A 27665-nucleotide genomic window follows, 5' to 3' on the forward strand; every position below is an offset into this window, starting at 1 on the left:
ATAACTACTATAATACTGCCCCTATGTACAAGAATATAACTACTATAATACTACCCCCTATGTACAAGAATATAACTACTATAATACTGTCCCCTATGTACAAGAATATAACTACTATAATACTGCTCCCTATATACAAGAATATAACTACTATAATACTGCCTTCTATGTACAAGAATATAACTACTATAATACTGTCCCCTATGTACAAGAATATAACTACTATAATACTGCTCCCTATATACAAGAATATAACTACTATAATACTGCCCCTATGTACAAGAATATAACTACTATAATACTGGCCCTATGTACAAGAATATAACTACTATAATACTGCTCCCTATATACAAGAATATAACTACTATAATACTGCCCCTATGTACAAGAATATAACTACTATAATACTGCTCCCTATGTACAAGAATATAACTACTATAATACTGTCCCCTATGTACAAGAATATAACTACTATAATACTGCTCCCTATATACAAGAATATAACTACTATAATACTGCCCCTATGTACAAGAATATAACTACTATAATACTGCCCCTATGTACAAGAATATAACTACTATAATACTGCTCCCTATATACAAGAATATAACTACTATAATACTGCCCCTATATACAAGAATATAACTTCTATAATAATGCCCCCGTTCATGAATGTGTAGGGACTGTGTCAATCAGTGATGTAGGGTGGGTAGCCTGCACTGACCCTGTAAGCCCCCTGTATACGTCCCCCTTGTTAGTGTAACATCCTGGACGAAGAATTCTTCGCATGTTCCTGTAAATATTTCATTACGTTCCCTCCTCTTACTCGGCGGCGGTGACCTGCGCAGCTGCGGGAACATTGATAACATACGGGGTAAACCTGCGGTACAGGAATATTGATAAGCTGCAGCACAGAGAAGCTCCCGGACCCCCGCAGGTGATGTTGTAGTGAACGCTGCAGGCCCTTTATTAGTCAGGGGGGGGTTTCACCTTATAAAGTGGCAGCTGTCTGGTTTTACCAACCTCTTCTCTGTTTAAAGGGCAACAAAGAAACGTTATCATCTGATAATCATTGGCATCCGTGTAGAAACGAAAGAAGTCGCAGCTGGACCCCAGGCACCGGCCCCCCGTGCTGCACACGATAATAGTATTTATTCCGGGATCTTTCCTTCAGAACGTACAAGAGCGAGACGCAATCTAATGAGACATGTGGATGATGAACGCTCTCCGGGGGACAATCGCATTAGGTCTGTCCGTAGCCCTTCCATATGTCGCATTTCTTAATATCGGGGGTAGAGGAGGTGGCGGCAGGGGGGCTGCGGATCATTAAGAAACTCTAGAAGAGCGGAGACCGAGGATAGAAACGTTCCACCCTATTCTCTAGTCACAGCCAAAGCTGCATTCAAAATAGAGCTATTAGCACCTGAAGCGGGACAGAAGTGAAAGCCCTGTGCAGACACTGAACAAGCAGCGATCAGGTCAGATCTGGGAGTTCCTGAGAAAATTCGATGCAGCTTTGGCTGTGGTTGGAGAATGGGATAGAATGTGACGGATGTAACAATAATGTAACGTTTCACTCATTGGTTACACAGGAATGGCGCCATTCTGGGGTCAGGGTACTGCTTCTAGCATTGTATTCATGGACCATAAGGCTGAGATAATGCACAGGGAGACACGAGGCATCCGGGGCTGCGATGTAGGGAGGGGTGGGCTCCTGACATCAGTATGATCCCCCCCCATCCAACTCGAAACAATCTCAAATGCCTCGTACTCGAAGCTTCCTGCAAAGTAGAAAGAAAGCGATGATGAATCCAAAGCAGGATCCCGGGAAGGCGGCTCATCAATGATTGAACACGAGTACAATGTGCTCCGACTGAGAGCAGGATGCGGCTCTGCGCGGGGCGGTACTGAGCGGAGACGTGCTGCTTCTCTGCCGAGATCACATCGCTCCCGTAATCCGCGAGCAGGGGCCAGGAACAACGATAATTAGAAGATAGAGAAAACTGCACAACAGTGTCAAGGAAACCATCAACAAGCAGGGCAGAAGCTACATACGTGCAGCCACAAGAGAATATCATCTTCCTCGCTCTCAGAGTCGATAACACGCTAACGACATGGGTAAAAAAAAATCAAGTCATAAAATACCCGGCTGCTTCTGACTGGTCGCTACGTTACCCCATCACTTTTGTTACGTTGCGATGTAGCAGTAGAAAACACTGAGCCTGGGTCACGGCCGTAATCGCCTCAAGTATAACCTGCTTGCTGATGGTTTCCAGGTGCTACTCTTTGCTGATGAGACATTATATCACTAGAATACATTGTATACAGCGGGGGGAGGTTTCGGTGCCGTCATTAGGATGTTACCCCTGAGACCCCTACAGTCGCCCCCGACTTTGCGCATTCTCTTCCATTGTCGCTGATGCTTCAGATCAAATTTAGTTTTGATTTCTGTAAATGAGGCAGAATTAACCCTTCAGGAGTAGCAGTCGCTCGTTCTGGCAAAACCCGGGTGGGAAATTCCTTATTATCCCACTATTTTACTTGTTCTGTCGCCATGGGCAACAGTAAGAGCCAATTTGTGATCAGCGGGTACTTAAAGCTCATTATTCTTATGTCTCCTGCAGGCGCCGAGCAGCGATATATGGGAATAAGCTGGAGGGAACAGAGGCTTCAACCTGCCGAGGCGCAACGAGTCCCAAGACCCCGCACTGACAGCGGCTCTTAAAGGAGACAGGCGAGCGGCTGCGAGGGTCCTGATGTCCATCCACGATGAGAAGAAACCCAACGGCTTCAAGATAAGAGGACGACACAGAAGAAGAAAGGCAATGAAAGAACATCATGATTTCTGCCACCACATAGTGACCCCTCTGTATCAACATCTGCCACACAACATAGTGACCCCTCTGTACCGTCATCTGCCACACAACATAGTGATCCTTCTGTACCGGTGTCTACCACACAAAATAGTGGCCCCTCTGTACCGGCATCTGCCACACAACATAGTGACCTCTCTGTACCGACATCTGCCACACAACATAGTGACCCCTCTGTACCGGCATCTGCCACAACATAGTGACCCGTCTGTACCGTCATCTGCCACACAACATAGTGACCCCTCTGTACCGGCATCTGCCACACAACATAGTGACCTCTCTGTACCGACATCTGCCACACAACATAGTGACCCCTCTGCACCGGCATCTGCCACAACATAGTGACCCCTCTGTACTGGCATCTGCCACCCAACATAGTGACCCCTCTGTACCGGCATCTGCCACACAACATAGTGACCCGTCTGTACCGACATCTGCCACACAACATAGTGACCCATCTGTACCGGCATCTGCCACATAACATAGTGACCCCTCTGTACCGGCATCTGCCACACAACATAGTGACCCCTCTGTACCGACATCTGCCTCACAACATAGTGACCCCTCTGTACCGGCATCTGCCACACAACATAGTGACCCCTCTGTACCGGCATCTGCCACAACATAGTGACCCCTCTGTACCGGCATCTGCCACACAACATAGTGACCCCTCTGTACCGGCATCTGCCACAACATAGTGACCCCTCTGTACCGGCATCTGCCACACAACATAGTGACGCCTCTGTACCGGCATCTGCCACAACATAGTGATCCCTCTGTACCGGCATCTGCCACAACATATTGACCCCTCTGTACCGGCATCTGCCACAACATAGTGACCCCTCTGTACCGGCATCTGCCTCACAACATAGTGACCCCTCTGTACCGGCATCTGCCACACAACATAGTGACCCCTCTGTACCGACATCTGCCACACAACATAGTGACCCCTCTGTACCGGCATCTGCCACAACATAGTGACCCCTCTGTACCGGCATCTGCCACACAACATAGTGACCCCTCTGTACCGACATCTGCCACACAACATAGTGACCCCTCTGTACCGGCGTCTGCCACAACATAGTGACCCCTCTGTACCGGCATCTGCCACAACATAGTGACCCCTCTGTACCGGCATCTGCCACACAACATAGTGACCCCTCTGTACCGACATCTGCCACACAACATAGTGACCCCTCTGTACCGGCGTCTGCCATGCACAGCCCCTCCCCCTGTATTAGTCCTGTTCTTGCAGCTTATTACAGCTGTGGGTCAGCACTATCCAGCCATGTAGTCACCGATCAGGGGGAGCTTATACCACAATGGTGGCGGCAGTCTCCCCGTGTTCTGCACGTCAGCAGGTACACAGCAGAAAACGCCAGTGCAGCACAAAACAGAACCAGGCCGGCTCTGCTCCATCGGCCGCGCACACGGGACATTGATTGGTGCTGTAAAATCTAATGTTTGTAATGAAGCTGCCAGCAGGACAGCGGGATCCCGAAATGTAAATGATGGGAACATGATTTCTATAATTAACTTGTACCGGCATTATGTTCCTGCATCACCCGGGGATCGCAGCGAGCCGCAACATCCACCGCCGAGCGCACTGAACTGCAGCGGAGCCACGGGCAGAGAGTCCTAGAGGCGCCACATAGCGGGCCACACTGGATTATAATAGACACGGAGGGCGCGGTCTACCCCCAATCTGACCCCATCACTCTATACTCAGGGCCCCACTGATACTGAGACTGTAGGGGCCACAGCGCTGATTTATATAGGATGTATAGTGTGTGTATAAAGGATGTATAGTGTGTGTATATATATATAGGATGTATAGTATTTGTGTGTATATAGGATGCTAGTGTGTGTGTGTGTGTGTGTGTATATAGGATGTATAGTATGTGTGTGTATATAGGATGTATAGTGTGTGTGTATATAGGATGTTAGTGTGTGTGTGTATATAAAATGTAGAGTGTGTACATAGGATGTATAGTGTGTATATAGGATGTATAGTGAGTATATAGGATGTATAGTTTGTATAGTGTGTGTGTATAAAGGATGAATAGTGTGTGTATATAGGATGTATAGTGTGTGTATATAGGATGTATAGTGTGTGTGTGTATATATAGGATGTATAGTGTGTGTGTGTATATAGGATGTTAGTGTGTGTATATAGGATGTATAGTTTGTATATAGGATGTATAGTGTGTACATAGGATGCATAGTGTGTATATAGGCTGTATAGTGTTTATAGTGTGTGCGTATATATAGGATGTATAGTGTTTGTAGATAGGATGTACAGTGTTTATGTATAGCTTGTATAGTGTGTGTATAGTGTGTGTATATAGGATGTATAGTGTGTGTATAGTGTGTGTATAGGATGTTCAGTGTGTATATAGGATGTACAGCGTTTATGTATAGTATGTGTGTATAGTATGTATAGTGTGTATATAGAAAGCATAGTGTGTGTATATAGGATGTATAGTGTGTATATAGGATATAGAGTGTTTATGTATAGCTTGTACAGTATAACTTAAGTTGGTATACATGCAGAGGTAAAACGCATGTTCAAAAATGGCCATAAAACATTAAAACCTACAAGAGAAAAAAGTAAATGAAAACCCTGATATAACTAAGTAAAAAAGCAAAAGTGCATTTAAATAACACAGAGTTTTTAGTAATACTGTTTTTTGATCAAAAAATAGCACGAAAGCCATCCCACCTCGTCATGGTAACTCTGATCGGGACAGTCCTAAACTATCTAATATTAAAACCTTACCATGTGTCAATGTTGACCTCAGTGTGAATAAGGGCAGATGAAAGGACTGAGCCCAAACAGTGAAACACTAGACTGGGGGAAGCCTTATATAGTTTCTAGCTCAGAAACAGGGAGGCCACACCCCGGGTTGCACAGAATGCAACAATACAGAGAAAAAAAACACAAAATTGAGCTTAACTTAACCCCTTCCCGACCCATGACGCCACGTAGGCGTCATGAAAGTCGGTGCCATTCCGACCCATGACGCCTATGCGGCGTCATGGAAAGATCGCGTCCCTGCAGATCGGGTGAAAGGGTTAACTCCCATTTCACCCGATCTGCAGGGACAGGGGGAGTGGTAGTTTAGCCCAGGGGGGGTGGCTTCACCCCCTCGTGGCTACGATCGCTCTGATTGGCTGTTGAAAGTGAAACTGCCAATCAGAGCGATTTGTAATATTTCACCCATTATAACGGGTGAAATATTACAATCCAGCCATGGCCGATGCTGAAATATCATCGGCCATGGCTGGAAATACTAGTGTGCCCCCACCCCACCCCACCGATCGCCCCCCCAGCCCTCCGATCTGGCCGGTACACTGCTCCGGCTCCCCTCCGTCCAGTGCTCCGCTCCCCCCCCGTGCTCTTGTCCGCTCCCCCCGTGCACCAATCACCCCCCCGTGCTCCAATCACCCCCCCTGCACTCCGATCCACCCCCCCCCCCGGTGCTCCGTTTCACCCCCCCGTGCTCCATTCCAGCCCCCCCGTGCTCCGTTCCACGCCCCCCGTGCTCCGTTCCACCCCTCCCGCACTCCGATTCCCCCCCCCGTGGTCCCCCCCCACCCCATCATACTTACCGATCCAGCCGGGGTCCCGTCCGTCTTCTCCCTGGGCGCCGCCATCTTCCAAAATGGCGGGCGCATGCGCAGTGCGCCCGCCGAATCTGCCGGCCGGCAGATTCGTTCCAAAGTGCATTTTGATCACTGAGATATAATCTATCTCAGTGATCAAAATAAAAAAAATAATAAATGACCCCCCCCCCCCCTTTGTCACCCCCATAGGTAGGGACAATAAAAAAATAAAGAAATTTTTTTTTTTCCACTAATGTTAGAATAGGGTTAGGGTTAGGGGTAGGGTTAGGGTTAGGGTTAGGGTTAGGGCTAGGGTTAGGGTTAGGGTTAGGGGTAGGGTTAGGGTTAGGGCTAGGGTTAGGGTTTCGGTATGTGCACACGTATTCTGGTCCTCTGCGGATTTTTCCGCTGCGGATTTGATAAATCCGCAGTGCTAAACCGCTGCGGATTTATGGCGGATTTACCGCGGTTTTTCTGCGCATTTCACTGCGGTTTTACAACTGCGATTTTCTATTTGAGCAGTTGTAAAACCGCTGCGGAATCCGCACAAAGAAGTGACATGCTGCGGAATGTAAACCGCTGCGTTTCCGTGCAGTTTTTCCGCAGCATGGGCACAGCGATTTTTGTTTCCCGTAGGTTTACATTGAACTGTAAACTCATGGGAAACTGCTGCGGATCCGCAGCGTTTTCCGCAGCGTGTGCACATACCTTTAGAATTAGGCTATGTGCACACGGTGCGGATTTGGCTGCGGATTCGCAGCAGTGTTCCATCAGGTTTACAGTACCATGTAAACATATGAAAAACCAAATCCGCTGTGCCCATGGTGCGGAAAATACCGCGCGGAAACGCTGCGTTGTATTTTCCGCAGCATGTCAATTCTTTGTGCGGATTCCGCAGCGTTTTACACCTGTTCCTCAATAGGAATCCGCAGGTGAAATCCGCACAAAAAACACTGGAAATCCGCGGAAAATCCGCAGGTAAAACGCAGTGCCTTTTACCCGCGGATTTTTCAAAAATGGTGCGAAAATATCTCACACGAATCCGCAACGTGGGCACATAGCCTTAGGGTTAGGGTTGGAATTAGGGTTGTGGTTATGGTTAGGGGTGTGTTGGGGTTAGGGTTGTGGTTAGGGGTGTGTTGCGGTTAGGGTTGGAGGTAGAATTGAGGGGTTACCACTGTTTAGGCACATCAGGGGTCTCCAAACGCAACATGGCGCCACCATTGATTCCAGCCAATCTCGTATTCAAAAAGTCAAATGGTGCTCCCTCACTTCCGAGCCCTGACGTGTGCCCAAACAGTGGTTTACCCCCACATATGGAGTACCAGCATACTCAGGACAAACTGCGCAACAATTACTGGGGTCCAATTTCTCCTGTTACCCTTGTGAATCAAAAAAAAAAGGTTGCTAAAACATAATTTTTGAGGAAAGAAAAATGATTTTTTATTTTCACGGCTCTGCGTTGTAAACGTCTGTGAAGCACTTGGGGGTTCAAAGTGCTCACCACATATCTAGATAAGTTCCTTGGGGGGTCTAATTTCTAAAATGGGGTCACTTGTGGGGGTTTCTACTGTTTAGGCACACCAGGGGCTCTGCAAACGCAACGTGACACCCGCAGACCATTCCATCAAAGTCTGCATTTCAAAAGTCACTACTTCCCTTCTGAGCCCCGACGTGTGCCCAAACAGTGGTTTACCCCCACTCATGGGGTATCAGCGTATTCAGGAGAAACTGGACAACAACTTTTGGGGTCCAATTTCTCCTGTAACCCTTGGGAAAATAAAAAATTCTGGGCTAAATAATTATTTTTGAGGAAAGAAAACGTATTTATTATTTTCACGGCTCTGCATTATAAACTTCTATGAAGCACTTGGGGGTTCAAAGTGCTCACCACACATCTAGATAAGTTCCTTTCGGGGTCTAGTTTCCAAAATGGGGTCACTTGTGGGGGGTTTCTACTGTTTAGGCACATCAGGGGCTCTGCAAACGCAACGTGACGCCCGCAGAGCATTCCATCAAAGTCTGCATTTCAAAACGTCACTACTTCAATTCCAAGCCCCGGCATGTGCCCAAACAGTAGTTTACCCCCACATATGGGGTATCACCGTACTCAGGAGAAACTGGACAACAAATATTGGGGTCAAATTTCTCCTGTTACCCTTGGGAAAATTAAAAAATTCTGGGCTAAATAATTATTTTTGAGGAAAGAAAACGTATTTATTATTTTCACGGCTCTGCATTATAAACTTCTATGAAGCACTTGGGGGTTCAAAGTGCTCACCACACATCTAGATAAGTTCCTTTCGGGGTCTAGTTTCCAAAATGGGGTCACTTGTGGGGGGTTTCTACTGTTTAGGCACATCAGGGGCTCTGCAAACGCAACGTGACGCCCACAGAGCATTCCATCAAAGTCTGCATTTCAAAACATCACTACTTCACTTCCGAGCCCCGGCATGTGCCCAAACAGTGATTTACCCCCACATATGGGGTATCGTCGTACTCAGGAGAAACTGGACAACAACTTTTGGGGTCAAATTTCTCCTGTTACCCTTGGGAAAATAAAAAATTGCAGGCTAAAAGATCATTTTTGAGAAAATAATTTTTTTTTTTTTTTTCATGGCTCTGCGTTATAAACTTCTGTGAAGCACTTGGGGGTTCAAAGTCCTCACCACACATCTAGATTAGTTCCTTTGGGGGTCTAGTTTCCAAAATGGTGTAATTTCTGGGGGATCTCCAATGTTTAGGCACACAGGGGCTCTCCAAACGTGACATGGTGTCCGCTAATGATTGGAGCTAATTTTCCATTTAAAAAGCCAAATGGCGTGCCATCCCTTCCGAGCCCTGCCGTGCGCCCAAACAGTGGTTTACCCCCACATATTGGGTATCTGCGTACTCAGGACAAACAGGACAACAATATTTGGGGTCCAATTTCTCCTATTATCCTTGGCAAAATAGGAAATTCCAGGCTAAAAAATCATTTTTGAGGAAAGAAAAATTATTTTTTATTTTCATGGCTCTGCGTTATAAACTTCTGTGAAGCACCTGGGGGTTTAAAGTGCTCAATATGCATCTAGATAAGTTCCTTGGGGGGTCTAGTTTCCAAAATGGGGTCACTTGTGGGGGAGCTCCAATGTTTAGGCACACAGGGGCTCTCCAAACGCGACATGGTGTCCGCTAACAATTGGAGCTAATTTTCCATTCAAAAAGTCAAATGGCGCGCCTTCCCTTCCGAGCCCTGCCGAGTGCCCAAACAGTGGTTTACCCCCACATATGAGGTATCGACGTACTCGGGAGAAATTGCCCAACAAATTTTATGATCCATTTTACCCTACTGCCCATGTGAAAATGAAAAAATTGAGGCGAAAAGAATTTTTTTGTGAAAAAAAAGTACTTTTTCATTTTTACAGACCAATTTGTGAAGCACCTGAGGGTTTAACGTGCTCACTAGGCATCTAAATAAGTTCCTTGGGGGGTCTAGTTTCCAAAATGGGGTCACTTGTGGGGGAGCGCCAATGTTTAGGCACACAGGAGCTCTCCAAACGCGACATGGTGTCCGCTAACGATGGAAATAATTTTTCATTCAAAAAGTCAAATGGCGCTCCTTCCCTTCCGAGCCTTACCATGTGCCCAAACAGTGGTTTACCCCCACATGTGAGGTATTGGTGTACTCAGGAGAAATTGCCCAACACATTTTAGGATCCATTTTATCCTGTTGCCCATGTGAAAATGAAAAAATTGAGGCTAAAAGAATTTTTTTGTGAAAAAAAAGTACTTTTTCATTTTTACGGATTAATTTGTGAAGCACCTGGGGGTTCAAAGTGCTCACTATGCATCTAGATAAGTTCCTTGGGGTGTCTAGTTTCCAAAATGGGGTCACTTGTGGGGGAGCTCCAATTTTTAGGCACACGGGGGCTCTCCAAACGTGACATGGTGTCCGCTAAAGAGTGGAGCCAATTTTTGATTCAAAAAGTCAAATGGCGCTCCTTCCCTTCCAAGCCCTGCCGTGCGCCCAAACAGTGGTTTACCCCCACATATGAGGTATCAGCGTACTCAGGACAAATTGGACAACAACTTTCGTGGTTCAGTTTCTCCTTTTACCATTGGGAAAATAAAAAAATTGTTGCTAAAAGATAATTTTTGTGACTAAAAAGTTAAATGTTCATTTTTTCCTTCCATGTTGCTTCTGCTGCTGTGAAGCACCTGAAGGGTTAATAAACTTCTTGAATGTGGTTTTGAGTACCTTGAGGGGTGCAGTTTTTAGAATGGTGTCACTTTTGGGTATTTTCAGCCATATAGACCCCTCAAACTGACTTCAAATGTGAGGTGGTCCCTAAAAAAATGGTTTTGTAAATTTCGTTGTAAAAATGACAAATCGCTGGTCAAATTTTAACCCTTATAACTTCCTAACAAAAAAAAATTTTGTTTCCAAAATTGTGCTGATGTAAAGTAAACATGTGGGAAATGTTATTTATTAACTATTTTGTGTCACATATCTCTCTGGTTTAACAGAATAAAAATTCAAAATGTGAAAATTGCGAAATTTTCAAAATTTTCGCCAAATTTCCGTTTTTATCACAAATAAACGCAGAATTTAGTGACCTAAATTTACCACTAACATGAAGCCCAATATGTCACGAAAAAACAATCTCAGAACCGCTAGGATCCGTTGAAGCGTTCCTGAGTTATTACCTCATAAAGGGACACTGGTCAGAATTGCAAAAAACGGCAAGGTCTTTAAGGTCAAAATAGGCTGGGTCATGAAGGGGTTAAGTTGGTATACATGCAGAGGTAAAACACATGTTCAAAAATGGCCATAAAACATTAAAACCTACAAGAGAAAAAAGTAAATGAAAACCCTGATATAACTAAGTAAAAAAGCAAAAGTGCATTTAAATAACACAGAGTTTTTAGTAATACTGTTTTTTTTTCTCTGTATTGTTGCATTCTGTGCAACCCGGGGTGTGGCCTCCCTGTTTCTGAGCTAGAAACTATATAAGGCTTCCCCCAGTCTAGTGTTTCACTGTTTGGGCTCAGTCCTTTCATCTGCCCTTATTCACACTGAGGTCAACATTGACACATGGTAAGGTTTCAATATTAGATAGTTTAGGACTGTCCCGATCAGAGTTACCGTGACGAGGTGGGATGGCTTTTGTGCTATTTTTTGATCAAAAAACAGTATTACTAAAAACTCTGTGTTATTTAAATGCACTTTTGCTTTTTTACTTAGTTATATCAGGGTTTTCATTTACTTTTTTCTCTTGTAGGTTTTAATAGCTTGTACAGTGTGTGTGTGTATGGAATGTATAATGCGTGTATAGTGTATGTATAGTACATATAGTCTGTGCAGTGTGTCTGCATGGTATGTATAGTGTGCATAGTGCGTACGTGCGCAGTGTGTTTGGTATGTATGTATAGTATGTACAGTGTGTGTACCTGGTGCCACCCTGTATATAGCGTGCAGGTGTAGTGAGTGATACTGATAGCACCATGTATGTACAGTCAGTATTCAGAATACAGGGTATAGGTGTATATGTATGTATAGTGGGCATGACTATGTATAGTAGGGGATATGACTGTGCACAGTGGGCTTTAGCATGTAATATACAGTGATTGTGTAGAGGAATGATTATATATAGTGGGTGCACTTATATATAGGAGGTGCTTATAAATAGGGGTTTGTCTATATATACGGGGTGCACTTATATATGTAGGGGGTGTGATTATATACAAGGGAAAAAAAGGAGAAGAATCCGACACCAAAAATCAACTTCCACCAGAACAGTAGTATTTCATGGTCGTGTTTTTTTTTTCCATCAAACCAATGAGATCTCGGCTCCTGCACCAATTAAAAATCTGTTCAAATATTGCCAGTAGTAAGAAGAAGGTGGCCGTCACCGTCCATTAAAAGACCCTTTATTGTATATCGACTACAACATGGATGCAGAATTATGTGGACACATGGTGGACAACGGCCGCATCGCGCCTGGTATGCTTCAAAGGGTCCTGGGTGTGATTTAAGAGAACCCGTCATCAGGATTTTGCTCAGTAAACTACAGACAGTGTCAGGTTGGCATTGTTACACTGATCACAATGATACCCGGGGTGAAGAAATACAACAAGAGAGGCCAGAAGAGAGACCAAAGAGAGGCAAAGAGAGAGACCAAAGAGAGGCAAAGAGAGAGACCAAAGAGAGGCAAAGAGAGAGACCAAAGAGAGGCAAAAAGAGACCAAAGAGAGGCAAAAAGAGAGACCAAAGAGAGGCAAAAAAAATACACCAAAGAGAGGCAAAAAAGAGACCAAAGAGAGGCAAAAAAGAGACCAAAGAGAGGCAAAAAGAGAGACCAAAAAGAGGCAAAAAGAGAGACCAAAGAGAGTAAAAAAGAGAGACCAAAGAGAGGCAAAAAGAGAGACCAAGGAGAGGAAAAAAGAGAGACCAAAGAGAGGCAAAAAGAGAGACCAAAGAGAGGAAAAAAGAGAGACCAAAGAGAGGAAAAAAAGAGAGACCAAAGAGAGGCAAAAAGAGAGACCAAAGAGAGGCAAAAAGAGAGACCAAAGAGAGGCAAAAAGATCAAAGAGAGGCAAAAAGAGAGACCAAAGAGAGGCAAAAAGAGACAAAAAGAGAGACCAAAGAGAGGAAAAAAAGAGACCAAAGAGAGGCAAAAAGAGACCAAAGAGGCGAAAAGAGAGACCAAAGAGGAAAAAAGAGAGATCAAAGAGAGGCAAAAATGAGACCAAAGAGAGGCAAAAAGAGAGACCAAAGAGAGGCAAAAAGATCAAAGAGAGGCAAAAAGAGAGACCAAAGAGAGGCAAAAAGAGACAAAAAGAGAGACCAAAGATAGGAAAAAAAGAGACCAAAGAGAGGCAAAAAGAGACCAAAGAGAGGCGAAAAGAGAGACCAAAGAGGAAAAAAGAGAGATCAAAGAGAGGCAAAAATGAGACCAAAGAGAGGCAAAAAGAGAGACCAAAGAGAGGCAAAAAGAGACCAAAGAGAGGTAAAAAGAGAGACCAAAGAGGCAAAAAGAGAGACCAAAGAGAGGAAAAAAAGAGAGATCAAAGAGAGGCAAAAAAAGAGACCAAAGAGAGGCAAAAAGAGACCAAAGAGAGGCAAAAAGAGAGACCAAAGAGAGGAAAAAAGAGAGACCAAAGAGAGGAAAAAAGAGAGACCAAAGAGAGGCAAAAAGAGAGACCAAAGAGAGGCAAAAAGAGAGACCAAAGAGAGGCAAAAAGAGAGACCAAAGAGAGGAAAAAAAGAGAGATCAAAGAGAGGCAAAAAAGAGACCAAAGAGAGGCAAAAAGAGAGACCAAAGAGAGGCAAAAAGAGACCAAAGAGAGGCAACAAGAGAGACCAAATGAGGCAAAAAGAGAGACCAAAAAGAGGCAAAAAGAGACCAAAGAGAGGCAAAAAGAGAGACCAAAGAGAGGCAAAAAGAGAGACCAAATAGAGGAAAAAAAGAGACCAAAGAGAGGCAAAAAGAGAGACCAAAGAGAGGAAAAAAGAGAGACCAAAGAGAGGAAAAAAGATCAAAGAGAGGCAAAAAGAGAGACCAAAGAGAGGAAAAAAAGAGACAAAAGAGAGGCAAAAAGAGACCAAAGAGAGGCAAAAAGAGAGACCAAAGAGAGGAAAAAGGAGAGATCAAAGAGAGGCAAAAAAGAGACCAAAGAGAGGCAAAAAGAGAGACCAAAGAGAGGCAAAAAGAGAGACCAAAGAGAGGCAAAAAGAGACCAAACAGAGGCAAAAAGAGACCAAAGAGAGGCAAAAAGAGAGACCAAAGAGAGGAAAAAAAGAGAGATCAAAGAGAGGCAAAAAGAGAGGCAAAAAGAGAGACCAAAGAGAGGCAAAAAGAGAGACCAAAGAGAGGCAAAAAGAGAGACCAAAGAGAGGCAAAAAGAGACCAAAGAGGCAAAAAGAGAGACCAAAGAGAGGAAAAAAGAGAGATCGAAGAGAGGCAAAAAAGAGACCAAAGAGAGGCAAAAAGAGAGACCAAAGAGAGGCAAAAAGAGACCAAAGAGAGGCAAAGAGAGAGACCAAAGAGAGGCAAAAAAGAGAGGCAAAAAAGAGAGGCAAAAATAGAGACCAAAGAGAGGCAAGAAGAGAGACCAAAGAGAGGCAAAAAGATCAAAGAGAGGCAAAAAGAGAGACCAAAGAGGCAAAAAGAGACAAAAAGAGAGACCAAAGAGAGGAAAAAAAGAGACCAAAGAGAGGCAAAAAGAGACCAAAGAGAGGCAAAAATGAGACCAAAGAGAGGCAAAAAGAGAGACCAAAGAGAGGCAAAAAGAAACCAAAGAGAGGCAAAAAGAGACCAAAGAGAGGTAAAAAGAGAGACCAAAGAGAGGCAAAAAGAGAGACCAAAGAGAGGAAAAAAAGAGAGATCCAAGAGAGGCAAAAAAAGAGACCAAAGAGAGGCAAAAAGAGACCAAAGAGAGGCAAAAAGAGACCAAAGAGAGGCAAAGAGAGACGAAAGAGAGGCAAAAAGAGAGACCAAAGAGAGGAAAAAAGAGAGACCAAAGAGAGGCAAAAAAGAGAGACCAAAGAGAGACAAAAAGAGAGACCAGAGAGGCAAAAAGAGACCACAGAGATGCAAAAAGAGAGACCAAAGAGAGGCACAAAAGGAGACCAAAGAGAGGCAAAACGAAAGACCAAAGAGGCAAAAAAAAGAGGCCAAAGAGGCAAAAAGAGAGACCACAGAGAGGCAAAAAAGAGACAAAGTAGAGGCAAAAAAAAGAGACCAAGAGAGGCAAACAGAGAAACCAAAGAGATGCAAAAAGAGAGGGAAAAAGCGAGACCAAAGAGAGGCAAAATCAGTAACCAAGGAAAGGCAAAAAAGAGACAAAAAGAGAGGCAAAAAAGAGACCAAAGAGAGGCAAAAAAAGACCAAAGAGGCAAAAAAAGAGACCAAAGAAAGGCAAAAATAGAGGCAAAAAGAATCCAAAGAGAGACCAAAGAGAGGCAAAATGAGACCAAAGAGAGACCAAAAAGAGAGGCAAAAAGAGAGGCCTGCCCACAGGCCGCCACGAAGCACAAACATTATGTTCCTCATCATAGAGACACAGACTGTGTGTGCTTCAGGGCGGCCTATGAGCAGGTCTCTCCCTGGTCGCTCCCTGGTCTCCCCGAGTCGCTCCCTGGTCGCTCCCTGGTCGCTCCCTGGTCTCTCTCTGGTCACTCCCTGGTCTTCCCCCTGGTCTCTCTCTGGTCGCTCCCTGGTCGCTCCCTGGTCTCTCTCTGGTCTCTCTCTGGTCACTCCCTGGTCTCCCCCGGTCGCTCTCTGGTCTCTCCCTGGTCTCTCTCTGGTCGCTCCCTGGTCTCTCCCTGGTCTCTCTCTGGTCTCTCCCTGGTCTCTCCCTGGTCGCTCCCTGGTCGCTCCCTGGTCTCTCCCTGGTCGCTCTCTGGCTTAGAGCAGGAAGACCAGACTCAGCCCACAGTCCCACCCTGGAGCACGAGCGGATCATTAACGGAAAACTTCTGACACTGATTAAACAACAACCACAAGACGGATTTCATCACCAGGTATCATTGCAATCAGTATAGCGGCACAGTCTGTAGGTTACTCAGCACAATCCTGCTGACAAGTTCCCTTTAAACATATATTGGGTTTGATTACATAGGGGGGGGGGGGCGATTATATATAGTGGGTTTGAATATATAGATATTGGATGTGATTATAAAAGGGGTGATTATATAGGAAATATATATTATATAATATATATATGGGTGTGATTATATATAGCGGGTGCGATAATATCAGGGGTGTGATTATATACAAGGGTGACTATATATGGGGTGTTAACATATATGGTGGATCTGTGTATATATAGGGAGTGTGATTTTGTGTGATTATATAATCATCATCAGTGATATGATAATATACTGGGTGACTATATAAAGTGGGAGTGATTATATAGGGGGGGCGATTATATATAATGGGTTTGATTATATAGATATTGGGTGTGATATCAGGGGTGATTATATACAGGGGGTGTGACTACAGACAGGGGGTGTGATTATATAAGGGGTGACTATATACAGGAGGGTGCTTATGTACAGGGTGTGATTATACAGGGGGGGGTGATTATACAAGGGTGTGTGATTATACAAGGGTGTGTGATTATATACAGAGGGTATGACTATTTACGGGGTGTGATTATACAGGGGGTGTGATTATATACAGCGTGTGTGAATATATACGGGGCAGCTTTAGCGTTTCCGGTTCTGGCGGCGTCTCACCTGCGGTGAAGTCTCCGGTGAGGTCGATGAAGGCGTGGGAATGGGGCACAGACATGGGACGTGTAGTACTCAGGTTTCCCGTCATTGTCAGATTCCTGTAAGAGAAGAGAAATAAGTGCTCAGTTGTCACTGACTCCCACTGCCAGGACCTCTGCTTGCTGTAGTAACACCTTGCACAGATGGGGGGGCTCTGCCATTTGCAACAATGTATCAGTGCAGGTGAAATGTATCACCCTGGGTCCGGAATATTTATTTGTCTAGACTGGATACAACTGTAACAAACCCTCAGCTTGTCGTTCAGTGAAGGATAAGTCATGTTTCCGGGAAGGAAGGAGCGCTGCTGAACGATACTCCGCATCTCGCGCTGTTCTGCGCCGGTTCTCTCCCCTGCACCAGTGAGCGCCATCGAAAACGGGAATGGTCAGAAAAGGTTAAAAACGTGCCAGCGAGGGAAAAGCCGAGCGAGAGATCGGCAACGGCGGACAAAATCAACCCTGGCACACAGTCGTGATATAGCACGGGGTATAGTGTGATCTGCGGGGGTCCGATGTAAGCGAACCACAACGAATATGAGGGTCTGACATCTAGGACCCTCACAAGTCATAGAGTGATATGATATAAACAACACTTGATCTGTGGGGGTCCCACATCGAACATAAACACATGGCAACGAAATGTGATCACAAAGTGAAGGATTATTGTAAGAACAGATCACAATCCACACGAGACTGACAGCCGATCCCCACTGATCACAAAGATAAAGGACTATCTGTGGGGGTCCGAACTCTGGGACCACCAGTCATAAAGCGGAGGCATACAGCATGATCTGTAGGAGTTTAATATCTGGGATTCTCAGTCCTGCAAGACAAAGAATAGTGATCCCAGAAACATGGAAATATCAGCTTCTAAGAAAGCTGGGCGACCTATATATAAAGCCTGCCATCATACATCATAGAGGATCCTAACACAGCCGGGTGACCCCATATATAAGGCTTTCCATCATACATCATAGAGGATCCTAACACAGCCGGGTGACCCCATATATAAGGGCTGCCATCATACATCATAGAGGATCCTTACACAGCCAGGTGACCTATATATAAGGGCTGCCATCATACATCATAGAGGATCCTTACACAGCCAGGTGACCTATATATAAGGGCTGCCATCATACATCATAGAGGATCCTTACACAGCCGGCTGATCCCATATATAAGGGCTGCCATCATACATCATAGAGGATTCTTACACAGCCAGGTGACCTATATATAAGGCCTGCCATCATACATCATAGAGGATTCTTACACAGCCAGGTGACCCCATATATAAGGGCTGCCATCATACATCATAGAGGATCCTTACACAGCCGGGTGACCTATATATAAGGGCTGCCATCATACATCATAGAGGATCCTTGCACAGCCGGCTGATCCCATATATAAGGGCTGCCATCATACATCATAGAGGATTCTTACACAGCCAGGTGACCTATATATAAGGCCTGCCATCATACATCATAGAGGATTCTTACACAGCCAGGTGACCCCATATATAAGGGCTGCCATCATACATCATAGAGGATCCTTACACAGCCAGGTGACCTATATATAAGGGCTGCCATCATACATCATAGAGGATCCTTACACAGCCGGCTGATCCCATATATAAGGGCTGCCATCATACATCATAGAGGATCCTAACACAGCCGGGCGACCTATATATAAGGGCTGCCATCATACATCATAGAGGATCCTTACACAGCCAGGTGACCTATATATAAGGCCTGCCATCATACATCATAGAGGATCCTTACACAGCCGGGTGACCTATATATAAGGCCTGCCATCATACATCATAGAGGATCCTTACACAGCCAGGCGACCTATATATAAGGCCTGCCATCATACATCATAGAGGATCCTTACACAGCCAGGTGACCTATATATAAGGCCTACCATCATACATCATAGAGGATCCTTACACAGCCGGGCGACCTATATATAAGGCCTGCCATCATACATCATAGAGGATCCTTACACAGCCAGGTGACCTATATATAAGGCCTGCCATCATACATCATAGAGGATCCTTACACAGCCAGGTGACCTATATATAAGGCCTGCCATCATACATCATAGAGGATCCTTACACAGCCAGGGACCTATATATAAGGCCTGCCATCATACATCATAGAGGATCCTTACACAGCCAGGGACCTATATATAAGGCCTACCATCATACATCATAGAGGATCCTTACACAGCCAGGGACCTATATATAAGGCCTGCCATCATACATCATACAGGATCCTAACACAGCCAGGTGACCTATATATAAGGCCTGCCATCATACATCATAGAGGATCCTTACACAGCCGGCTGATCCCATATATAAGGGCTGCCATCATACATCATAGAGGATCCTAACACAGCCGGGTGACCTATATATAAGGCCAGCCATCATACATCATAGAGGATCCTTACACAGCCGGCTGATCCCATATATAAGGGCTGCCATCATACATCACAGAGGATCCTTACACAGCCGGGTGACCCCATATATAAGGCCTGCCATCATACATCATAGAGGATCCTTACACAGCCAGGCGACCTATATATAAGGCCTGCCATCATACATCATAGAGGATCCTTACACAGCCGGGTGACCTATATATAAGACCTGCCATCATACATCATATAGGATCCTTACACAGCCGGGCGAGATATATATAAAGCCTGCCATCATACATCATAGAGGATCCTTACACAGCCGGGCGAGCTATATATAAAGCCTGCCATCATACATCATAGAGGGTCCTTACACAGCCGGGCGACCTATATATAAGGGCTGCCATCATACATCATAGAGGGTCCTTACACAGCCGGGCGAGATATATATAAAGCCTGCCATCATACATCATAGAGGATCCTTACACAGCCGGGCGAGCTATATATAAAGCCTGCCATCATACATCATAGAGGGTCCTTACACAGCCGGGCGACCTATATATAAGGGCTGCCATCATACATCATAGAGGATCCTTACATAGCCAGGTGACCCCATATATCAGGCCTGCCATCATACATCATAGAGGATCCTAACACAGCCGGGCGACCTATATATAAGGCCTGCCATCATACATCATAGAGGATCCATACACAGCCGGGTGACCCCATATATAAGGGCTGTCATCATACATCATAGCGATCCTAACACAGCCAGGTGACCTATATATAAAGCCTGCCATCATACATCATAGAGGATCCTTACATAGCCAGGTGACCCCATATATAAGGCCTGCCATCATACATCATAGAGGATCCTTACACAGCCGGGTGACTTATATATAAGGCCTACCATCATACATCATAGAGGATCCTTACACAGCCGGGCGACCTATATATAAGGCCTGCCATCATACATCATAGAGGATCCTAACACAGCCAGGCGACCTATATATAAGGTCTGCCATCATACATCATAGAGGATCCTTACACAGCCAGGTGACCTATATATAAGGCCTGCCATCATACATCATAGAGGATCCCTACACAGCCGGGTGACCTATATATAAGGCCTACCATCATACATCATAGAGGATCCTTACACAGCCGGGCGACCTATATATAAGGCCTGCCATCATACATCATAGAGGATCCTTACACAGCCAGGTGACCTATATATAAGGCCTGCCATCATACATCATAGAGGATCCTTACACAGCCAGGTGACCTATATATAAGGCCTGCCATCATACATCATAGAGGATCCTTACACAGCCAGGGACCTATATATAAGGCCTGCCATCATACATCATAGAGGATCCTTACACAGCCGGGTGACCTATATATAAGACCTGCCATCATACATCATATAGGATCCTTACACAGCCGGGTGACCCCATATATAAGGGCTGCAATCATATATCATAGAGGATCCTTACACAGCCAGGCGACCTATATATAAGGCCTGCCATCATACATCATACAGGATCCTTACACAGCCAGGGACCTATATATAAGGCCTGCCATCATACATCATACAGGATCCTAACACAGCCAGGTGACCTATATATAAGGCCTGCCATCATACATCATATAGGATCCTTACACAGCCGGGTGACCCCATATATAAGGGCTGCAATCATATATCATAGAGGATCCTTACACAGCCAGGCGACCTATATATAAGGCCTGCCATCATACATCATAGAGGATCCTTACACAGCCAGGGACCTATATATAAGGCCTGCCATCATACATCATAGAGGATCCTTACACAGCCGGGTGACCTATATATAAGACCTGCCATCATACATCATATAGGATCCTTACACAGCCGGGTGACCCCATATATAAGGGCTGCAATCATATATCATAGAGGATCCTTACACAGCCAGGCGACCTATATATAAGGCCTGCCATCATACATCATAGAGGATCCTTACACAGCCGGGCGAGATATATATAAAGCCTGCCATCATACATCATAGAGGATCCTTACACAGCCGGGCGAGCTATATATAAAGCCTGCCATCCTACATCATAGAGGGTCCTTACACAGCCGGGCGACCTATATATAAGGGCTGCCATCATACATCATAGAGGATCCTTACATAGCCAGGTGACCCCATATATAAGGCCTGTCATCATACATCATAGAGGATCCTTACACAGCCAGGTGACCCCATATATAAGGCCTGCCATCATACATCATAGAGGATCCTTACACAGCCGGGTGACCTATATATAAGGGCTGCCATCATACATCATAGAGGATCCTTACACAGCCGGCTGATCCCATATATAAGGGCTGCCATCATACATCATAGAGGATTCTTACACAGCCAGGTGACCTATATATAAGGCCTGCCATCATACATCATAGAGGATTCTTACACAGCCAGGTGACCCCATATATAAGGGCTGCCATCATACATCATAGAGGATCCTAACACAGCCAGGTGACATATATATAAGGCCAGCCATCATACATCATAGAGGATCCTTACACAGCCAGGTGACCCCATATATAAGGGCTGCCATCATACATCATAGAGGATCCTTACACAGCCAGGTGACCTATATATAAGGGCTGCCATCATACATCATAGAGGATCCTTACACAGCCGGCTGATCCCATATATAAGGGCTGCCATGATACATTATAGAGGATCCTAACACAGCCGGGCGACCTATATATAAGGGCTGCCATCATACATCATAGAGGATCCTTACACAGCCAGGTGACCTATATATAAGGCCTGCCATCATACATCATAGAGGATCCTTACACAGCCGGGTGACCTATATATAAGGCCTGCCATCATACATCATAGAGGATACTTACACAGCCAGGCGACCTATATATAAGGCCTGCCATCATACATCATAGAGGATCCTTACACAGCCAGGTGACCTATATATAAGGCCTACCATCATACATCATAGAGGATCCTTACACAGCCGGGCGACCTATATATAAGGCCTGCCATCATACATCATAGAGGATCCTTACACAGCCAGGTGACCTATATATAAGGCCTGCCATCATACATCATAGAGGATCCTTACACAGCCAGGTGACCTATATATAAGGCCTACCATCATACATCATAGAGGATCCTTACACAGCCAGGGACCTATATATAAGGCCTGCCATCATACATCATACAGGATCCCAACACAGCCAGGTGACCTATATATAAGGCCTGCCATCATACATCATAGAGGATCCTTACACAGCCGGCTGATCCCATATATAAGGGCTGCCATCATACATCATAGAGGATCCTAACACAGCCGGGTGACCTATATATAAGGCCAGCCATCATACATCATAGAGGAACCTTACACAGCCGGCTGATCCCATATATAAGGGCTGCCATCATACATCACAGAGGATCCTTACACAGCCGGGTGACCCCATATATAAGGCCTGCCATCATACATCATAGAGGATCCTTACACAGCCAGGCGACCTATATATAAGGCCTGCCATCATACATCATAGAGGATCCTTACACAGCCGGGTGACCTATATATAAGACCTGCCATCATACATCATATAGGATCCTTACACAGCCGGGCGAGATATATATAAAGCCTGCCATCATACATCATAGAGGATCCTTACACAGCCGGGCGAGCTATATATAAAGCCTGCCATCATACATCATAGAGTGTCCTTACACAGCCGGGCGACCTATATATAAGGGCTGCCATCATACATCATAGAGGATCCTTACACAGCCGGGCGAGATATATATAAAGCCTGCCATCATACATCATAGAGGATCCTTACACAGCCGGGCGAGCTATATATAAAGCCTGCCATCATACATCATAGAGGGTCCTTACACAGCCGGGCGACCTATATATAAGGGCTGCCATCATACATCATAGAGGATCCTTACATAGCCAGGTGACCCCATATATAAGGCCTGTCATCATACATCATAGAGGATCCTTACACAGCCAGGTGACCCCATATATAAGGCCTGCCATCATACATCATAGAGGATCCTTACACAGCCGGGTGACCTATATATAAGGGCTGCCATCATACATCATAGAGGATCCTTACACAGCCGGCTGATCCCATATATAAGGGCTGCCATCATACATCATAGAGGATTCTTACACAGCCAGGTGACCTATATATAAGGCCTGCCATCATACATCATAGAGGATTCTTACACAGCCAGGTGACCCCATATATAAGGGCTGCCATCATACATCATAGAGGATCCTAACACAGCCAGGTGACATATATATAAGGCCAGCCATCATACATCATAGAGGATCCTTACACAGCCAGGTGACCCCATATATAAGGGCTGCCATCATACATCATAGAGGATCCTTACACAGCCAGGTGACCTATATATAAGGGCTGCCATCATACATCATAGAGGATCCTTACACAGCCGGCTGATCCCATATATAAGGGCTGCCATGATACATTATAGAGGATCCTAACACAGCCGGGCGACCTATATATAAGGGCTGCCATCATACATCATAGAGGATCCTTACACAGCCAGGTGACCTATATATAAGGCCTGCCATCATACATCATAGAGGATCCTTACACAGCCGGGTGACCTATATATAAGGCCTGCCATCATACATCATAGAGGATACTTACACAGCCAGGCGACCTATATATAAGGCCTGCCATCATACATCATAGAGGATCCTTACACAGCCAGGTGACCTATATATAAGGCCTACCATCATACATCATAGAGGATCCTTACACAGCCGGGCGACCTATATATAAGGCCTGCCATCATACATCATAGAGGATCCTTACACAGCCAGGTGACCTATATATAAGGCCTGCCATCATACATCATAGAGGATCCTTACACAGCCAGGTGACCTATATATAAGGCCTACCATCATACATCATAGAGGATCCTTACACAGCCAGGGACCTATATATAAGGCCTGCCATCATACATCATACAGGATCCCAACACAGCCAGGTGACCTATATATAAGGCCTGCCATCATACATCATAGAGGATCCTTACACAGCCGGCTGATCCCATATATAAGGGCTGCCATCATACATCATAGAGGATCCTAACACAGCCGGGTGACCTATATATAAGGCCAGCCATCATACATCATAGAGGATCCTTACACAGCCGGCTGATCCCATATATAAGGGCTGCCATCATACATCACAGAGGATCCTTACACAGCCGGGTGACCCCATATATAAGGCCTGCCATCATACATCATAGAGGATCCTTACACAGCCAGGCGACCTATATATAAGGCCTGCCATCATACATCATAGAGGATCCTTACACAGCCGGGTGACCTATATATAAGACCTGCCATCATACATCATATAGGATCCTTACACAGCCGGGCGAGATATATATATAAAGCCTGCCATCATACATCATAGAGGATCCTTACACAGCCGGGCGAGCTATATATAAAGCCTGACATCATAGAGGGTCCTTACACAGCCGGGCGACCTATATATAAGGGCTGCCATCATACATCATAGAGGATCCTTACACAGCCGGGCGAGATATATATAAAGCCTGCCATCATACATCATAGAGGATCCTTACACAGCCGGGCGAGCTATATATAAAGCCTGCCATCATACATCATAGAGGGTCCTTACACAGCCGGGCGACCTATATATAAGGGCTGCCATCATACATCATAGAGGATCCTTACATAGCCAGGTGACCCCATATATAAGGCCTGCCATCATACATCATAGAGGATCCTTACACAGCCAGGTGACCCCATATATAAGGCCTGCCATCATACATCATAGAGGATCCCTACACAGTCGGGCGCCCTATATATAAGGGCTGCCATCATACATCATAGGGGATCCTTACACAGCCGGGCGACCTATATATAAGGCCTGCCATCATATATAATAGAGGATCCTAACACAGCCAGGTGACCTATATATCAGGCCTGACATCATACATCATAGAGGATCCTTACACAGCCGGGCGACCTATATATAAGGCCTGCCATCATACATCATAGAGGATCCATACACAGCCGGGTGACCCCATATATAAGGGCTGCCATCATACATCATAGCGATCCTAACACAGCCAGGTGACCTATATATAAAGCCTGCCATCATACATCATAGAGGATCCTTACATAGCCAGGTGACCCCATATATAAGGCCTGCCATCATACATCATAGAGGATCCTTACACAGCCAGGCGACCTATATATAAGGCCTGCCATCATACATCATACAGGATCCTAACACAGCCAGGTGACCTATATATAAGGCCTGCCATCATACATCATAGAGGATCCTTACACAGCCGGCTGATCCCATATATAAGGGCTGCCATCATACATCACAGAGGATCCTTACACAGCCAGGCGACCTATATATAAGGCCTGCCATCATACATCATAGAGGATCCTTACACAGCCGGGTGACCTATATATAAGACCTGCCATCATACATCATATAGGATCCTTACACAGCCGGGTGACCCCATATATAAGGGCTGCAATCATATATCATAGAGGATCCTTACACAGCCAGGCGACCTATATATAAGGCCTGCCATCATACATCATAGAGGATCCTTACACAGCCGGGCGAGATATATATAAAGCCTGCCATCATACATCATAGAGGATCCTTACACAGCCGGGCGAGCTATATATAAAGCCTGCCATCATACATCATAGAGGATCCTTACATAGCCAGGTGACCCCATATATAAGGCCTGCCATCATACATCATAGAGGATCCTTACACAGCCGGGCGACCTATATATAAGGGCTGCCATCATACATCATAGAGGATCCTTACATAGCCAGGTGACCCCATATATCAGGCCTGCCATCATACATCATAGAGGATCCTTACACAGCCGGGCGACCTATATATAAGGCCTGCCATCATACATCATAGAGGATCCATACACAGCCGGGTGACCCCATATATAAGGGCTGCCATCATACATCATAGCGATCCTAACACAGCCAGGTGACCTATATATAAAGCCTGCCATCATACATCATAGAGGATCCTTACATAGCCAGGTGACCCCATATATAAGGCCTGCCATCATACATCATAGAGGATCCTTACACAGCCGGGTGACCTATATATAAGGCCTACCATCATACATCATAGAGGATCCTTACACAGCCGGGTGACCTATATATAAGGCCTGCCATCATACATCATAGAGGATACTTACACAGCCAGGCGACCTATATATAAGGCCTGCCATCATACATCATAGAGGATCCTTACACAGCCAGGTGACCTATATATAAGGCCTACCATCATACATCATAGAGGATCCTTACACAGCCGGGCGACCTATATATAAGGCCTGCCATCATACATCATAGAGGATCCTTACACAGCCAGCTGACCTATATATAAGGCCTGCCATCATACATCATAGAGGATCCTTACACAGCCAGGTGACCTATATATAAGGCCTACCATCATACATCATAGAGGATCCTTACACAGCCAGGGACCTATATATAAGGCCTGCCATCATACATCATACAGGATCCCAACACAGCCAGGTGACCTATATATAAGGCCTGCCATCATACATCATAGAGGATCCTTACACAGCCGGCTGATCCCATATATAAGGGCTGCCATCATACATCATAGAGGATCCTAACACAGCCGGGTGACCTATATATAAGGCCAGCCATCATACATCATAGAGGATCCTTACACAGCCGGCTGATCCCATATATAAGGGCTGCCATCATACATCACAGAGGATCCTTACACAGCCGGGTGACCCCATATATAAGGCCTGCCATCATACATCATAGAGGATCCTTACACAGCCAGGCGACCTATATATAAGGCCTGCCATCATACATCATAGAGGATCCTTACACAGCCGGGTGACCTATATATAAGACCTGCCATCATACATCATATAGGATCCTTACACAGCCGGGCGAGATATATATAAAGCCTGCCATCATACATCATAGAGGATCCTTACACAGCCGGGCGAGCTATATATAAAGCCTGCCATCATACATCATAGAGGGTCCTTACACAGCCGGGCGACCTATATATAAGGGCTGCCATCATACATCATAGAGGATCCTTACACAGCCGGGCGAGATATATATAAAGCCTGCCATCATACATCACAGAGGATCCTTACACAGCCGGGCGAGCTATATATAAAGCCTGCCATCCTACATCATAGAGGGTCCTTACACAGCCGGGCGACCTATATATAAGGGCTGCCATCATACATCATAGAGGATCCTTACATAGCCAGGTGACCCCATATATAAGGCCTGTCATCATACATCATAGAGGATCCTTACACAGCCAGGTGACCCCATATATAAGGCCTGATATCATACATCATAGAGGATCCTTACACAGCCGGGTGACCTATATATAAGGGCTGCCATCATACATCATAGAGGATC

At 45.3% G+C, this 27665-nt stretch overlaps 2 protein-coding genes across 2 annotated transcripts in view; one reads left to right on the top strand and one right to left on the bottom strand.

Annotated features, from left to right (window-relative positions):
• Positions 1 to 27665, bottom strand: part of ITFG1 (integrin alpha FG-GAP repeat containing 1) — a 240692-nt gene that overhangs the window by 124953 nt on the left and 88074 nt on the right. The window contains exon 6 of the mRNA XM_069739330.1: positions 16705 to 16799. Coding sequence (XP_069595431.1) covers positions 16705 to 16799 — 95 coding nt within the window. The remainder of the gene's footprint in view (positions 1 to 16704; positions 16800 to 27665) is intronic.
• Positions 12570 to 15392, top strand: LOC138649481 (trichohyalin-like). Its single transcript, XM_069739954.1, has 2 exons — positions 12570 to 13198; positions 13865 to 15392. The coding sequence occupies exons 1-2, from the start codon at positions 12570 to 12572 to the stop codon at positions 15390 to 15392; spliced, it is 2157 nt and encodes a 718-aa protein (XP_069596055.1).

The sequence above is a fragment of the Ranitomeya imitator genome, chromosome 9 (assembly GCF_032444005.1).
Source record: "Ranitomeya imitator isolate aRanImi1 chromosome 9, aRanImi1.pri, whole genome shotgun sequence".
Lineage (NCBI taxonomy): Eukaryota > Metazoa > Chordata > Amphibia > Anura > Dendrobatidae > Ranitomeya > Ranitomeya imitator.

What these genes read in the sequence shown, in the direction of transcription:
- LOC138649481 (XM_069739954.1), top strand. Translation starts at nt 12,570, where the DNA reads ATGATACCCGGGGTGAAGAAATACAACAAGAGAGGCCAGAAGAGAGAC. An exon ending in AAAAGAGAGATCAAAGAGAG is followed by an intron (nt 13,199 to 13,864) that starts GCAAAAATGAGA and finishes AGAGGCAAAAAG; the next exon opens with AGACCAAAGAGAGGCAAAAA.